Raw genomic sequence first — 17,248 nt, forward strand, 5'->3', positions numbered from 1 at the left:
AGGTCCCAGAGGGAAAAGCCATCGAGAACTCAGCTGGCACCTGGGACCTTGAGCACCCTTAACAGCAGACAAGTAAGTGACTGGTTTTGCCCAAAGATACTTCACTCAACCTCTGGAAGACTTATGAGCACTGGCTGCAGAAGAAAGGAGGGAGGTGGGAGATCAGGAAGGGATGGAGGGGTCACGGACCAGAGAGGTACACTGAGAAGGCAGGGCCAGGTGGCCGGCCTCTGACCCGGCTCCTCACAGTGGCCCTGCTCGGCACCCCAGGTCTGGGGAGGCAACCCAGAACCCCGTGAGCTTTGGAGCCTTCTAAGGAACTTGAGTGTCTGGAGATGCCCCCAGCATTTCCGTATGACATCTGAGGGGACAAGCTGGCCACCACCACCCCTGGGGAGGCAGATGATGCCCAGTGTGGCCTTTCAGATGGTTCCAGAAACTTATCGCTGCCCTGGGGTCAGAGGCTCCCTTGGCTCCGTGCCTGCATCCTTGCAGCCACCTGGGAGGGAGCTAGCTGAGCAGCCCAGTGCCCAAGAACATGGCTCTCAAAGAGGTGAAACAACTTGCCCAAAGGTCCACAGCCAGAAAGCAGACAGGAAGTGCAGAGCTTCCAACTAAGCCCACCCATCACTAAGGACAGCCAGTGACAAAATGGCCAATGCCACGCACTCCCTGTGCACAGGGCCCCTGCTAATTGCGTCCCCTATATGAAATCCCAGTTCCAACTTCCACAGTTCCAGATTCTGTCTAAACAACAGCTGGTAGCAGAGACCAAAAAAAAGTAAAATAAGTGTGCCCTCTCCTAGATCCATGTCCCCATGTCCCCACCCCAAAAACACTGTGAGTGTTTCCCCTCCCCAGTTCCCAGATGGGGGCACTGAGGCTGCATAGCTAGGAAGTCAAAGAATTTGAGCCAAGCAGTCGGATTCTAGAAGCTCCAATTGTCATGCCATCCGGCCTCCCCAGCACACCTTGATGAGATATGCTTCCCGCCCCGCCCAGCCGGCACCACCCTGGCCTCTCCCAGCGCCATCCCTGACATGCACACGAGGAAGGGATGCCCAGGAGCGAGAAGACAGTTTTACCAGTTCAGCGGAGGGTGATGGGGACCCCAGGCTCCTCTTCCAGTACACAGGACACAGCTGGGACAAACACCTCTGCCCGCAGGCTCTGTCAGAAAGTGGCAGGCTGGCAGGCAGGCAGTGTAGACAAGGGATGTGCCAAGATTGCGACACTTGTTCCCCTCAGCCTCCCAGGCCTGTCCTGTTTCCCTGAGCTCTGCTGATGTGTGGCTTTGTTACATAGAAAAAAAAAAGTCAACCCAGTTATGGGCACTCCATCTACTAGAAAAGGGAGGAACAGAGAGGTCCCAGTGGAGGTGTGAGGAAGTTGTATTGACAAACTTCTCCTATGGAATTGACTCAGTCACTTCCTGTCCTCAGGTCCCTGCAGCAGGGGAGGCTGCTGCTTGCTCGCGTCTGAGGATCCCTGGCCAAAAAGCTCCTCTCACCTTGTGCCCACAGTGCCTGAATGTCCCCCACCAGGGACCCTCTCTGCTGCCTCAAGCCATTACATCACAACCCCTACTGCTGTCAGCTGACATCAGCTGCACACACCCCGCTGTGAAAGAGCTGATTGCTCTGGTTCTCAGCTGGATGTCTGGACGAGAACAGGCTTTGAGGGAATGGGGGCTGAGATGGATGAGGTTGTGAATAAGCCTTCCAAGGTATGTGGGATAGCACTAACTGGAGGCGGGAGATCTGTGGCTTAGGTAGAGTGGAAAGGCCTGGAAATCACGAAGGAGGAAGGCATGAGTCAAGAGGATCAGAAGAGCCTTTGTGATATACGGGTAAGTGTGCCACGAGGTGTCAAACACCTGTGTCCCTGTGAGCTGTGCAGCCCTTAGGCAGCCGACTAACCTCTCCGAGCCTCATCCTGGACAGTGAAACAGGGCTTCTAACGGGCAGGGGTTTGGAGCAGAAGAGGGTAATTCAAGAGTTCGGTGAATACTTCCTGGGGACCTCATACACACTCGATCTTGTTGCCAGGGCCCGGAAGCCTACGGTGTGGGCCTTTCCGGGGACCTACGAAGTGTGGAGCCCGGGGCTAAGCCGTGAAGCAGTAATCCTCACCATGCCACTCGGCCTGTCATCACTCCCACTTACAAGAGGAGAAATAGGCGAGAGAGTAGCTAACCCAAGGTCACCCAGCTGGGCATCAAGCGACATAAGGTCCAAAACCAGGCCCCTCTAACTTCAGAGTGAACTGCCAAGGCCCAAGGGACCAGTGAAGCACAAAGAGCTAGGGCCACTGGAGGCTGGGCGGTTTCGAAGGCAGAGCCGGGACCTGGCCAACACAGGCACCATCGCAAATCCGAGGATGAGAAGCCAGTGGGCGCACATCTTCTCCCTGGGCCCCAGTTTCCTCGGCTGTAAAATGGGAGCCTTGGCCCCACCTCCATGTTTCCAGTGGTTCTGTGGGATCCTCGGGAGAGGAGCGGCGGACTCCAGAAGAGGATCTTGGCTGCAGGAGCTGGAATCAGGCAGGAGCCCAGCCAGGGCTCTTGAGGGAAAGCTGCCTGTCTCCGTGAGCCGGGGAAGCAACATAAAAGACTCTCAGAAGGAGGAACTTTGGGCATCGGCTGACTTTCCAGCTCTGAGAAGTGTGACACGCCAGAGCCAGGAGAGGACCGGGAATGAATTGCAAGCAGGAAGAGGGGAGCAGGGCCAGTCCTGAGGGACAGGGAAGCGGCCCAGGGCCCGGCAGGAGCCAGCGATGGAGGTGAGGGGCATCGCCCGCCGGCCTCTGGGAAGCGCCCTGTCCTTCCCCAGAGTCCAGTTACAGATTTCCTTCATGTTTGAGGTTTTTCACAAGAGGGGAGGGAAAAACAGAAAAAGAAAAGCCCGTTTAGGCCAGTCAGGCCCTGCTTCCCCAAGAAGATAGGTCCATGGTTCAAGGTCTCCACCCACCCCTGCCCACCTCCATGTTTTCAGACTCAGGCAGGAAATGAAAGGGAAAGCTTGGGGTGCAGCTCTGACCCTGGTGCCATCTATACCTGGCATTTCTTAGCCTCTTGTGGCTCAAGACTTCTGGTCCCCACCGCTGCCCCTTGCACCAGAGCCAATCCCCTCACACTGGGGCCTCAACTCTGTGACATGCATGATCTCACAGAAGCCACACAATGCCCCTTTGAGGAAAACTCTTCTTTGATCCCGAGTTTACAGCGGGGTAAGCTGAGGTGCAGAACAGTAAGTGACCTTTTCCAGGCCTCACGACCAGCAAGCTGCTGGAATGGGTTTCAAAGCAGGTCTGCAAGCCGGCAAAACTTCTGCTTCTACCCACCAGGCAGCCATTCCATTCTTGCTCAAGAGACACCCTATTTCTTCTTGACCCAAATCCCTGACAGTTGAAAAGGCCCCCTGTGAGCTGAGACTGTCGTAAAAGAGACTGCAAGTGCCCACACTCCCTGAAGACCCTCTCTTGACGTCAGTCCACTCTACCCCCCTGCTGCTGGGAGGCCAGTGGATCTTCTAATGCCCAGCTTGGCTCAGTCTGGCTCCAGCAGGTGTGGCAAAGTCTCCCCTCACCAGTAAACACATCACAGGTCAACCACAGAAAGAAATTTTAACCCTCCAGAAAACACTTCCTTTCTCCCAAGCTTCGTGCCTCCATCTGTCAGCAAGTCCTGGGCGTGGTGGGAGAGGCGACCCATCATTCAGTCAAGAGAGCCGCCAACGCAAAGAAATGGTCTCTCCTCCAAGCTGGTTTATGCACCAGACAACTGGGAGAAAAAGCCACTAGCCAACAAGCCCTCTTGCCAAGTTGGAATCTTCAACTCAATCAGTTTGGGAGTGTCTGGAATCTTCGACTGTCTGAATGTTAAGCACCGAGTTTGGAGGGGGCGAGGCCTGAGGACACCAGGATGCTTTTCCTGTGAAAGGGGGAGTACTGGACCACCCAGAAAATTGGATGGGCCCTCCAGGGCCCTTGCAGAGTGCCCAGACTTCCTCTGGCCGCTCCCTGCCTCCGCCCACCACACCAGACAATCCTCACTTGTCAAGCTTCCAAATCTCTGCTCTTGCCACTCTGCCCACCTGAGACATCTTTTATATCTGGCCAAGTTCTCCAGGCACTCAAGGCCAACTCATCCTTGGAAGCAGCTCAAATATATGCTTCCTTCTCAGCCTCCCTGATCAAAGCTACCCCCTCTTTGCTCCTGCAGTACTTGGTGCACTGAAGGTACCAGGCAGGCACTGATTTGAGTGTACTGAACAATCAGCTCCCAGTCAAAATGGCCCAGGGATCACCTGCTGTACCAAATGGATGATGGATGGAATCATTATGGACGATTGTGACCCAGGAGCAATACACCCCATGTACCCTGATGTCAATCAAAGCCAAACTTCTGGCTAGACGGACCCCACCCTGCCCCCTTGGTTTGCACACCCATCTTCCTGCTTGACTGGGAGCCTCTGAGAGCATGACTTGTGTCTACCTGTATCCCATGCTCCTGGAACACAGTAGGTGCTCAGTAAATGCTGGTAGAGTGCATGGAAGGTCTACCCCAGCTCTCTCGCTACCTTCCTGGGCTCCTTTAGACAAGTCCTTCTCTACTCATTTTCCAATCTGAAAAATGGAAATGTAGACTTGAGAGCAATCAGTAGCCCTCTCAACCACTCCAAGACAAGGGGAAACTGAGGCTCAAAGAGGTCACGTGACTTCCCTGAGCTCACCCAGGTGCCAAGCCCAGGGCCAGAGCCCAGGTCAGCCTGGCTGCACCTCACGCCCTCCCCACAGCTCTCCTGTCTCTCTGACCCCTAGTTCCCGGGAGGAAAAACCGAGTGTGCCAACTTGTGTTTCTTGCACCAGTCTCTCCACCATCCCCATCACCTACTTGCCCAAGAGCTGTGTTCAGTGGGAGCCCAGGGCTGGGACCAGAGCACCCAAGTCATGTACCCCAAGAAAGCAGAACCGATTCTGACACCCTGCCTGAGAAGCAGCTGACCCCCGTGCTGAGTCAGCCGCGGGCCCTTCCAAGGTTGTGGAGTGTGTCTGTGGTGGGTGGGGCAGGGCCTAAGGCTCCCGCACCACCGCAGCCCAAGGCTTCCCACAGGGTGAGGCACAAAGCCAGAAGACTGCCCACAATGGACCTCGTCCAGCCTGGGAACCCAGAAGGACAAGGCGCCAGACGCCCAGACCAACCCAGACGTGCAAAGGCAAGTTTCAATGCCCACTCTCCTGAGAACAAAAATAGAAATGCTTTCATGGAGCTGGTCACGGCTTTACATATATTAACTCATTTCATCCCACAACAGCCCTACGAAGTGGGTACTAACTGTATACCCACCTTAGAGATGGGGGTACTGAGGTGGCAGGAGGTGAAGGGGCAAAGACAAGATCTGAACTCAAGAGCAGTTGGCTGTGGAGTCTATGACATTACACTGTTAATCACGGCCAACCAGACATTAATATCTCTTTCTTTGACAGCACCGCATAGAATTACTGCCTCTCTGGTCCATTCATGAGGCAAGAAACTCTCTTTCTCTCCCATTCTTGTGCCCATCACTGCAAAACTACAGAGGTCCCAAAAAAAGCAGTAAATTAACTGGCTTCCTAATTATGTCTGAAGCCAGCATGTTCTGGAGTCCACAAAGAGCCCAGAGTGACTGCCAACCCAGAGAGCCCTGTCCCTGCACCCCGGGCCTGATCTAGGGCCACCCCCTCAGCTGGGGGCATAGAAAGAGTTCTGGACTAGGAACCAGGAGCCCCAGGTCCTAATTCACCCCTCAGCCCCTCCAAAGTTCCATGAGGGCAGGAAAAGAATTCTATTTCTCATTGCTCCTTCTTGTGGAGCCCTAGACACGCAGTAGCCACCAATACATGTTTGTTGAATGAATGAATAAAAGCATCTGTTACTAGTTTGCCTCCTTTCCTCCCAAGGGCCTTAGAATACAGACTGTGCGGGTCTCATCGTCAGTTCCCGCATTGGTACAGCTTCCACCCCCCCAGGTCTGTTCACGCAGGACATTGTTCTCGACTACCCACCATGTGCCTGGCCCAACCAAGGCCTCAGAGCCATCCAGGGCCACGGGCACGGTCAGTCTGTGTCCCCACAGGCCATCCTGTCTCTTTTTCATGGCCAATGTCTGTAATACTTACTCACGTTGGGCGTCCTCAGGCCAGGACAACCACCCAGCTGCCTTACTATCTGCAAGCTTAGCCTGTTCGACGGACGTGGACAATGATTCCTGCACTTGCACTTCCCTTATGCCCAGCCCTAGGGGAATACAGCCCAAGGAAAACCCCCACCCTAACCACACACATGCGTATGCACACACACACTTGCACACATACACACTCCAATGTGCAAAGGGAGCCAAGGACAGGAGTGGGATATTCTGAGTTCAAATCCCAGGCCTTTTGCTTCTGAACTGTGTGACCTTGGGTGAGTCCCTTTACCTCTCTGAGCCTCCTTTTCTTCATCTGTAAGTTGGGGATGATAATCATGAAGCCTTTTCATGTAGGATTGTAGGGATTCAGTGAGATAATGAATACAAAAACTTTTGACTTAATAAATAAACCTTTGGCTATGCTCAATATAATTGTTATTTTATTTTCTTCTTCCAGGAGGGAAAGGGAGTAGCAGTTGCCTAAGCTCCAGGGAAATCCATATTTAGGTGCCTGGAATGTAAGAATTTACTCAGTATATTTGATAGGGATTGTCTTGAGGATAGGAAAGTATTTGTGGGTCGAGCACCACCACGTTAATTTTAAGATCAACTAATGAAAATTAAGGCTTAGAATCAGAGAGGGAAGAGACCACAGAGGCCACTGCATTTGTGGCAGAGACAGCTAGCTGTCCACCAACGTACTGCCACAGTACATGGCTGTAGCTGGGGAAGAGCCACCCTCACCCACAACTCCATTTTCCAGCCTCCTGTGCTACCAGATTGACTACATGACTAGCCCTCACGTGGGGCAGAAGGCAGTTCAGAAGCAGCATGTCACCTCTGTGCTTTCTTTCATCAGTGATGATGTCCAAGGGGGATAGTGGGGCCATGAGATGGGGCACTGAATTACTGCATGAAGAGGATCACCCCCATTCAGAGGTACCTGCCTAATAATAAACATCTGTTTTGTTTGAGCTCTTGTACATGTTAGGGTGTGTTTGTCACTGCAGCTACTTCCCTGACTAATACAACATTCAACCTCTTCGTTTACAAAAGAGGCAATTATGGCCAGAGAGTGAGAGTACCTCACCTAAGGTCACACAGCAGATGTTAAGACCTTTGGTCTGTCATCAATTTGAAGTAGATTTGCAGTTTTCTGCCTGCCACACAGAGCTGCAAAGGGGATTTTTAGAAGCCCTTCAGCAAGGAGAGTGAGGTTCAGTGAACTGTGGTCTGGAATCCTCCACTTCTGTTTGAACCAGAATAAAATACCACTTTTCTCTGTTTTCAGTTTGTACTTCATATATTTTCACTGGAGGAAAGGGTTAAAATGATTTCAAAGCCCACACACTGGGTGACTCCAAGTATGGTCTGACTCTCTGTAGTACTATAAGACATAGTTTCACTTCTTCTCCACCATGCTTCTTGGCCTCAACTGCTGACACAGGACATAGAGACTGGCAGAAGTACACAGATATTTGCTTAGAAAGGAAAAAAAGAAACCTCACTGCAGGAAATAACCAAGAAACCTGGGCAAAGGGCAAAAGAAAAGATTTTCAAGTACTCTAGCTGAGTGGTTCTCAAGTTTTGGAGTGTATCAGAATCACCTGGGGAGCTGGTTCAAAATTTGGACTCCCATTCAAGGATTCTGATTAAAAAACTGAAGCTTTTAAGAAATATTCATGATTATTCCAATGCCAGTGGTCCCAGAATTGCACTTAAAGAAGTCTTGAGTCGACTTCATAGCCTTGAAACTGGCAGTGATAGCCACACTCCTGCAGGATAGCTCAAAGAGAACAAAATAGGCTTTTAGTTTTCCTGGACACAGTCATGAGCCTGAGTGTTAATAATCTATTGGTAAAGAAATCTATAATAATTTCCATTTGGCTCATATGGGTGTCACAGATATAGACATCATGATGAAATAGAAATTATAATAGGATAATAGCTAATGTGTATAGAGCTTTTATGACAAGCCCTCTGCTAAGTGTACCATGTGTATAAACTCATTTAACCTTTATAATGATCATCTGAAGGTAGCTACTATTCATATCCCCATTTTATAGATAAGGAAACTGGTGCATAAAGAAATAACTTGTTCCACGTCACTTGGCTGGCAGGCAGCAGACAAGGTTCAAACTCACCCAACGGAACCCAACCCTATAGTCACGATGTTCTGTTGCCTGTTGTGGAGGTCTAACATCAAAACCCCTCTCCAGGCCTCAGTTTCCTAATCTGTAAAATGTGGATGTTAGTAATATCCTTGTCACATAGACAAATCTTTATCATATGGTGAAGATGAAAGAAAACCATGGTGATAAAATGGTTTGCAAACTAAGAGGAGATATGAAGTAAACATCTAAAAGATGAGACTTTAGTCTAACTCCCCTATTCCATTTTACAGATAGTGACACTGAGGCCTGGCTGCTTTATTTATTCAGTGAACAGTCACCGAGCACCCACTATGTGCTAAGGTCCTGTGCAGTGGGGACTGAGGATACATCAAGTCTGGCCTTAAGGAACTCTGAGGCTGGCAGGAGAGACAAACAAGGCAACTGGCAAGTGCCACACAGTGTGACAGTCACCGTGATGCGGGACTTGAGCACTGAGAGGGCCCAGTGGGCAGACCTTGGTCCAAATAACAGGGGACTTCCCAGAAGGGGTCACACCAGAGAAGAGGGTGACTTGCTCCAAGTCAAGTTCATTGATGCCCAGAAGTTTTGGAGGAAGCCAAAGGAGGGTCTCTGGGTACCAAGAGAGAACGTTTTCTATGCATTTCTCAGTGCTTGACACCCCACCACTTGAGCATCGCTGGTTTGAGTTAAACCCTTTTCCTTAAGAGGATGTCAAGACACCCTCCTCCCACCCCCGGAGGCCTGGATTAGCCAATCATGTTTATCTCAGCAGCTGGGGCAATTAGAGGAGTCTTTCGTTTGAGCCCGTCTGGAGGAAGCAGGAGAGACAGCAAGAACCGCAGGGAAGATTAAGCTTGAAAAGGAGGTAGGGGGGATGCCAAAAGGGAAGTGTGGGGCCAGGCCCCCTCATGGAAAGAGAAGACAGACCCAAGGCCTGGCCACTTCCTTGCTGGCCTCTGAACCACAGCGAGGTCTGAGTGATCACACTTACAGAAGCCTGGATGACCAGACTTAGGTCAGGCAGCAGTTACTTGATAATTACGATGTGTTGTTTGCTTGTAATCGTGCCAAAAGCTGGTCTCTGTGGCTTCCCTATTGAACATGTGCTCCTCTGAAAGCCGAGGGGAGTGAGGAGAATACTTTCAACAGGTAAGCACTGACAAAAGTGTTCCTATCCTTCATATACAAAGAACCAATACATACCAATAAGAAAAAGATAAACGTGCAAACAGGAAAAAAAATGGGAATGGATTTGAACAGGATCATCATAAAAGAAATGTGAACCACAGGATTATAAAGGACCATCAGCATGAACAAAGCAATGTGAGGTGCGCATCCAAGGACTGTTCTCGTTTATCTCTTCAGAGATGTTTTAGAAGATGGGTAGCGACCACTGTGGGTAAGGCCACGAGGACATCACATCCCAATACTGCACCAGGGGAGCACCACCTTCAGGGGCAATGTGGTCAAAAGCCTCAACAGCCTTAAAAACTGGCAAACCTTTGACCCAGAAATTTTGCCTCTGGACAGGTGTCCATGCACAAGACAAACACGAAATCTGATGTATGAGAGTGGTCATTGCTTCAGGGTTTATGATAACGGGGAGAAAGGAAGAAGGCAAGCACAGTGACGAAATAAATCCCAGACACCCTTCCCATTCGGTCATTAGAATGTATATGGAAAAGTATAGACAGTACAGATGGACATTCACAGTCTGTGGTAAAGGACAAGGTAGGTAAGCAAACAAGATGTTGGAGAGGTGTGTGTCTGTGTGTGTCCCCATTTATATACTTACGTGTGTCTGATACACTGTAGGCGCTCACCAAACATCGCAGGCAGATCGGTGAGTGGGCAGCTGATGGACAGGCACCCAGAAGGCTGCCTCTGGGTAAGGACCTCCTTTTTCACCTCCGTAATGAGAGGTAATACAGCCCCGGGGCCAAGAAGGTAGCCTGCATAGGCCCTCATTTCCTTCCAGTCTCGGCCCCCCAGCTTACCACCTCCGCGGCCCTAAGCCAGTACCTTCCCCTCTCTGAGCCTCAGTTTCCTCACCTGTAAAATGAGGACAAAGCACCTCCCTCGTGGGGCTGCCATGAGTGTTAACAAAGTAACAAAGGAAAACACCGAGCTTGCCGCTTAAAATATATGGTGACCTTCGTGTATTTTTACAATTAACATAAATTACTTTAGAAATCTGAACACCACAATAGAAATATTTTCATCTGGACAAAAATCAAATTTTAAGAACCAAAGAACTTCTACTAGTAGGTCCCCTCTCTGCCCCCCGCACCCCCATGATGTCAACGCCAAGCCTGATACCTTGTGGTTGGTCTCCGCCCAGGTCTTTCCAAGCGTTTCCCAGGACTTCAGTCCCTCGAGGCTGTGCAGAAAACCGTGTCTGCCCAACTTCTGTCTCCCAATCACACCGTCCTCTGGCTGTGGCTGTTTGCCCAGAAAGCAGTTCATCTATTCATTCAAGATGCCCGGGAGCCCTCCAGAGTGCAGTCCCCCCAGAACATCCTCATCCCTTAGGAGGCTCCCAGAGAGCCCCCGTTCTGTGCTGAGCTCCAAGCTCACTGGGGCTGCTGCCCTGAATGGGCCGAAACCCTGCCAGGGAAACAGCTGGAGGGAGGAGAGAGGAGGGAGGGGCAGGAAACTGGGCTGACCGAGGGGGTAGGCAGCTGCGTGGAGTCGGCCGCCAGGGGAGGCTGTCCTTGCCAGCAGGGGACTAGGCTTGTGGGCGGTGGCTGGTGGCAATGCCTGCTGGGACGACCCGCCCCTCTGGCGTCCCAGTCCAGCTGGGAGCTGTGCCCACTGTCTGAGCTCAAACCAGGAGCACATGTGAGCCCCGGGCAGCTGTGGGAAGCAAGTCTGCTCCCAATAAGGGCCCCAGGAGCGCGGACTATGAGACAGGCTGCCGGATACCCCACCACCCTGGTCAGCCTCTTCACCCCAGCCTCTGTGCATGTTGTTCCTTCCATCTGGATGCCTTTCCTGCCCCTCTTCATGCGGCCTGATGACCACCTGCTCTTTTTTTTTTCTTTTTCTAAGTTAAAACAGCAACAAAATTTTTTAAAGTATCAAATGAACAAAGATTAAAATGTTTTATAATGTTTAAATGTAGTACATGTTATAGGGAAGCACAAATCTTATATGTAATTGGAACATACATTCATATGCCATTTCTGGAGAGCTGACAAAATGTATCAAAACTTTTAGCTACATTCACACCCTGCATTGTTGAAATATAAATTCTGTTTTCATCCCAAACCCTGCTCCCCAGATATAAATATTATTAACACTTTGGTATGAACACACATACACACACACACACATTTTATATATAAATGTAAAACAACTCATACACTATCATATTGTAAATTGCTTTTTCATTCATTCAATGATAAAATGTATATTATACATATATACCTTTCCCTGTTTTAACAGTCACTAATTATTTCATTGAATTGATGCACCATAGCTTATTTAATCAATACTTTTTTGGTGATTGGTTAGGTTATTATCTCAACTTTTGACTATAATAAACACACCATTTCACACTTGCCCAAATATTTTCTTATGCAAAATTTCTATGAACTTATTATTTCCAGGGCCTCCTGTGCCCTCTTCAGGTCTCAGCTTGGGGGCTACCTCCCCAGAAGCCCTCTGAGGTCTGTTCTGCACCCCCCTTGGCTACCCCCACCCCACGTAGCAGTGATGCCGGCCTCACTGCAGACCTGAAGAATCAGAACCTCTGTGGCTGGGACCCAGTGAGCTGCGTGTTAGCAAGCTGCTGGGGAGTTCGGATGCTCATTCAAGTTTGAAAACCACGGATACAGACGTTTCCACTAGGAATGAATTCGGGACCCTGGAGCAAGTTACCTTGTCAATCCACAGACTCGTTAGCATGGAGTGTCTGGGATCAGATAAACCTAGTTTGACTGGATCCCTGTCTCCACCCCTGTGAGCTGTGTGACAGGGGCAAGTCCATTCACCTCTCCGAGCCTCTGGATGGAGAGGGAGGGGGCAGAAGGGCGGCAGGCCCCCCAGGATGACGGGGCACCCTCAGGAGATCCTGAAAGGGGAGCAGTGTTAACCCAGTCTCCAGGCGGACCTGGGAAATTGCATCTTCGCATTGGGCGCCGCTCTGCAGGCCTCCTGGAGGCCTCTCACCTCCAAGCCAACCAGAGGCTGTCATGAGGCTTGGGTTTATCAGCTGGGAGCCACGTCTGGCAGAGCAAGGACACTGGGCTCAGGGCCACCTGGGTCTCTGGATGCGGGGCCCCCAGTGAGGAGCAGACGGAGTCCCGCCCTGGCCAATCAGGAGCCTTTGCCCACCATTCTGCACAGGGCTGAGAAGTTGGCTTTTGCTTCCTTGGAGTGGAAAGGGGTGAAGGCTTTTTTTGTTTGCTTGTTTTGGAGGGTTTTATTTTAATAGGATTCTGAAATCTAAGGCCTGACATAGGTATAATGGGCCTGAGGGAGAGGCGGTGGCCTTCAGGGCAAAGAGGCTTCTCCTGGTTCCCTTGGAAACTCTGCATAGTTCCAAGGTGGTGGGTCAAGCTTCGCCTTGATGCCCAGCTCCAGCTGGTTGGCTCTGGAATTCTGGAGCCTGTGTCCAAGGGAAACTGAGGCCACCCCCAGACCTGGCTGGAAAGAGCATGGTGGTCTCTTAGTCCTGCCCTGGACCCCGGGGAAGAAGGCTGTGCCTTTCTCATCTCACTCTGTCCACCAACTAAAGGCATCCCAGTGGCCCCGGAGGCTAGGGTATGGTTCCAACTCTGACTGATCCTGTCCTATCCTGTCCCAGGTATCAGCCAACTCCAACGCAAATGAACTTCTACCTTCATTCCTACACCCCTTGTATCTGCTTCTGATTGATCTTTGGTGTTCATGGATTCCCAACACTCTAGTTAAAGCTAACTAGTTTTCTTCGTCTCCCTCATCATCAGTTGCTAAACTAGGCTCAGAGTGGCTCTCAAATGACAGGAAGCCTACGAAGATGGTGTCTGTGACACAAAGGATTCTCTGGAAGTCTGAATGGTTTCTATTTTGGACTTTCTTTAAGGTACAGACAGGCCACAATGGAGTGAAAGCTCCATGTCAGCCAGTGACTGGCTGTGGCTTAGGCAAGTCACGTAGCATGTCTAGTTTGTTCAGTGCCCATGCAGTCAGTTATAGATGTGAATAGAGTTGTGAGTCTTGAGATGAGATTACTGGCTTACCCAGGTGGGGCCCAGTGTCGTCCCAGGGTCCTTCTAAGAGGAAGGCAGACAGAGGTAGGAGAAGGCAGTAAGGTAATGAAGGGGCAGAGATTCGAATGATATGGCCACAAACCTAGGAGTGTGCACGGCCTTTGTGCTGGAAGAGACGTGGAACCGACTCTCCCCTGGGCCTCCAGCGGGAACCCGCCCTGAGAAAATCTCAATTTCAGCCCCTTAAGACTCATTTTGGACCCCTTACCTACAGAACTGTGGTAGTATAAATGTGTGTTGTTTTAAGCCACTAAATTTGTGTTAATTGGCAGAACGGTAAGAAATTAATGTTGGGCTGTTCCAGAGATTTCCAGAACACAGACCTGGGAGGCAGGCAGATCTGGGTGTGAATCCCTGCTCCACTGGCTGGCTGGGTGACTTTGTGAAATTTCCTAACTTCTCTGAATTTCAACTTTTTCCTATGCACTCAAGAGTGATAAAGTACCTACCTCAAACTGTTGTTGGAAAAATGAAATGAGTTGATACACACAATGTGCTGAGAACAGAGTCTGGCACACAGTTAGTACTCAATAAATGTTGGATTTTTTCCCCCTTTTATTAGGCATTCCCCTTTTACTTCAGGCCTTCTAATCTCCCCTAGAACATTACTAGCGCTGCCTTCCTGATGCTCTGTTTTGTTCAATGTCACTCCACTGCTCAACAACATTCCATAGCTCCCCAGTACAGTGTCTTCCTCTGGTCGTCAAAATCCCCCATAACTGAGCTCCTGCCAACTTCATCTCCTAGGAAGGGATAACAAAGCTGAAAGAGAGCTTGAGGAGCCAAACCTTCAGACGTCAATTGAAATGTCACTTTCTCTGGACCCCCAACACTGGTCAGTGCCTGTAGCACTCTGTCCTCCCTGAAGCACCAACCTCACTTGTAATGCAGCGATCATTTGCATTATGAGTACACCATGCATCTCTTGCTCCAAGCACTCCAAGGGGGGCAGGGACTGGTGCTGGGCACACAGTAGCTGCTCGATAAATATTTGTTAAATGAATGAATAGACGGATGACCAAAATCAGCAACCTCCTGATCCCAGCTGAGGACCCAAAGATTTCTTCCTGGCAGCCAAGTTCTGGTTCTTAACCACCGAGAGGACTGCAAAGTTACTGAGATAGGAGCGCCGAGCACGGGGCCAGGCATCCTCAGACTCACACCATCCTCAGCCGAAACTTTTATTGGAAATGAGATTTGTGTCTGTGCTGTCTGTGTTCAAGTAAGGGCAAAGGTGATTCTCCTGTCCTGCAGACCAGGCTCAGAGAGGCGGGGTGGGGGTGAGTTCCTTGAGCTCTGGGGGACTGTCCGAAGTGGAGGGAAGGAGCACAGAAGTGAGAAGCTGAGTTTGGGGAACTGAGAAGGAGGAAGAGGGGGGAGGATGCTGGCGGTCCAGTCAAATCTGCCCACCCCGCTTGCGCCCAGGCCCCCGGGCTTTGGTCCAGCCTGGGAAGATTAACAGCACAGGGCAGGGCCTTGGTGGGACAAGGAGTAAGGACACCTCAACTCGAAGGAAGGGGCTTCCCGGTGGGGGTGGTAGGGCCCACAGCACCCCAGTGAACCCTGGGGACCCCCACTCTCCCAGATCCTGCTACTGAAAGAGACAGCTTTCCACTAGGAGGGGCATGGTGGGACCTCTCTGGATGCCTGGAATGGCGGGAGCACTGGCAGAGCTGCCCCAACCCATTTCTCCAGTTTGGGGATGGGAGGAGCTCAGACATGCCTGAGACCTGTTCTCAAGCCCAAGCCAGCTGTCCTCTAATTCCCAGCTGATGCCTGATTGCATGCAAAGCTTCCATTTTCCAGGGAGTAGACTCTGGAGGCCCAGAGACGATTAGCAGTTGCTCAAAGCCACACAGCAAGTCCTGAGTAGCCCCTCCTCCCAACTGCCAGAGAACTCCTCCACCCCTGTAACACACACGCATACACACGTGCACACACACACACACACATGCACACACAGGCTTTTGTGACCTTGCCCCTGCCCGTCTCTCCAGCCATATGGCTCACCCCTTCTCCATCATCTGCTCTCACACCTTCATGAAGTTTCGAATCTCAGTGCCTTTTCCCAAGCTTCCCCTTCTGCCAACAATGCCCTCCCTTGCCACCCTTTGCCTCACCCGGTTGTCTTTCAAAACTGAGCTCAGATGTCCTCCCCTCACTCAGACTTCCAGGGTTGCCCCTTCTTTCCCGCCCCTTCTGCATGGAGTGGGGAGGTCTGTACTTGGCCAACACATCTATCCTTTCTCAGATCACACTGCCTTTTCTTTTTACTACCTACACCTCGATCTCCACCCTGCCCCGGCTGCCAACCCACCAGACCTGACCCACCCATACCAGAAATGTTTGATGAAATGAGCTGGTCCCTGTTCCCCCGCCTGCCTCTCCAGAGCCAGCTGTTACTGTGACCTGCCAGAAATGGATCAGCAGCACCAAAACCAATGCATCTTAGGGCAGTTCAGCCTGGTGGTCAAGAACACAGCCTTCTGAGGTCAGAAAGACCTGGGTTTGAATCCCAGTCCTGACACTTTCTTGCTGTGCAATGTTGAGTAAGTCACTTGCCCTCTCTGGGCTTCCCTTTCCTTTCTATAAAATGAGGATGGTAGTCTCAACCTCCTGGGCCTGGTTGAGAGGACTCCCTGGGATGACACATGTGGTGAGTATAGCTCGGGGCTCAGAGTAAGCACTCCACTCAAGGTGTGGCCACAACTCCGAGACGTTTCTGAACGCCCGTCTCCCTCTACCCTCCCTTCTGCCTCAGGCTTTGCATCACTCACCGAAGTCCTGTTCTCGCTGTGTTGTGAACACAGAGGAAGAAAAGCCATATTCCAGAGCCAGGTGCCCAGATCTGCATTCCAGCTCTGACATTCCTGGGTTATGTGACCTTGAGAAAGTGACTTCATCTCTCTGAGCCTCAGTTTCCTCCTCTGTAACGTGGGGATAGTAATAGTAACACCCCGCCTGGCAGAGTTAGTGCTTGTGAGTTTCCCAGGGCAGCCTCAGGCCGGTGCTGGGTGCCAGCCAGCAGAGGGGCAGAAATAAGACTCGAATTCCCCCTCTGGGCCACTCCTTCCTCCACCGTGGCTCTCCTCCCACTGCCTCACCCCCACCCACCCCCGACCACCCGTCACTTACAACCAGGGACTCAGGCTTCTCTTCCCTTCACTGCTAGGCGGTTGCCAGTTCTTCAGGTCCTTAGACTTTGTGTCCTTAAGCACCCTGTGGTCACTGATTACTAGTTTTCTCTTCAGAGGACCACTTTCTTCCAGAAGAATTCATATGGACCCCCAAACTATAAGGCATATGAAAGCAGACTGCTCCGCTTAACGGGGCAGAGGACATGGAGCCACAGCCCTCAGTGCCGGGATCCCCGGGTGCCTCGCCTCCCCCAGGCCCCGTCTGAGCACAGCCTGAAAGCTTCCAGGGAATCCACTGCCCCCATCACCACCATCACCATGGAGGTGGGGGGTGGGGGACATTTTCATTTCAAGGTAATTTCATTTTTCATTTTGATAGCATTCTAAACTTACAAAAAAATAGTATAAGAAACCCCCGTGCACCTTCCCCCAAGTCACTGAATATTTCTATTTTGCCCCATTTGCTTGATCATTCGCTCCCTCGCTCTTCTGTCTCTCCGCACATCTTTCCCTGGATCACTCCCATTTTGCATATGGGAAAACTGAGGCCC

General features: G+C 51.1%; 1 protein-coding gene across 4 annotated transcripts in view; it reads right to left on the reverse strand.

The window, feature by feature from the left end:
* Nucleotides 1-10,918, reverse strand: part of CMKLR1 (chemerin chemokine-like receptor 1) — a 43,424-nt gene extending 32,506 nt beyond the window's left edge. Inside the window, exon 1 of one of the 4 annotated variants that reach the window (XM_017642885.3) lies at nt 10,625-10,918. In XM_017642885.3, the coding sequence (XP_017498374.3) occupies nt 10,625-10,771 (147 nt within the window). In that variant the 5' untranslated portion in view covers nt 10,772-10,918. Of the gene's footprint in view, nt 1-1,085; nt 1,225-10,624 lie in introns of those variants that run through there. The other 3 variants (XM_017642889.3, XM_017642887.3, XM_017642888.3) reach the window with 3 other exon arrangements.
* Nucleotides 10,919-17,248: the final 6,330 nt, after the last annotated feature.

This window comes from Manis javanica, chromosome 15, assembly GCF_040802235.1.
Source record: "Manis javanica isolate MJ-LG chromosome 15, MJ_LKY, whole genome shotgun sequence".
NCBI lineage: Eukaryota > Metazoa > Chordata > Mammalia > Pholidota > Manidae > Manis > Manis javanica.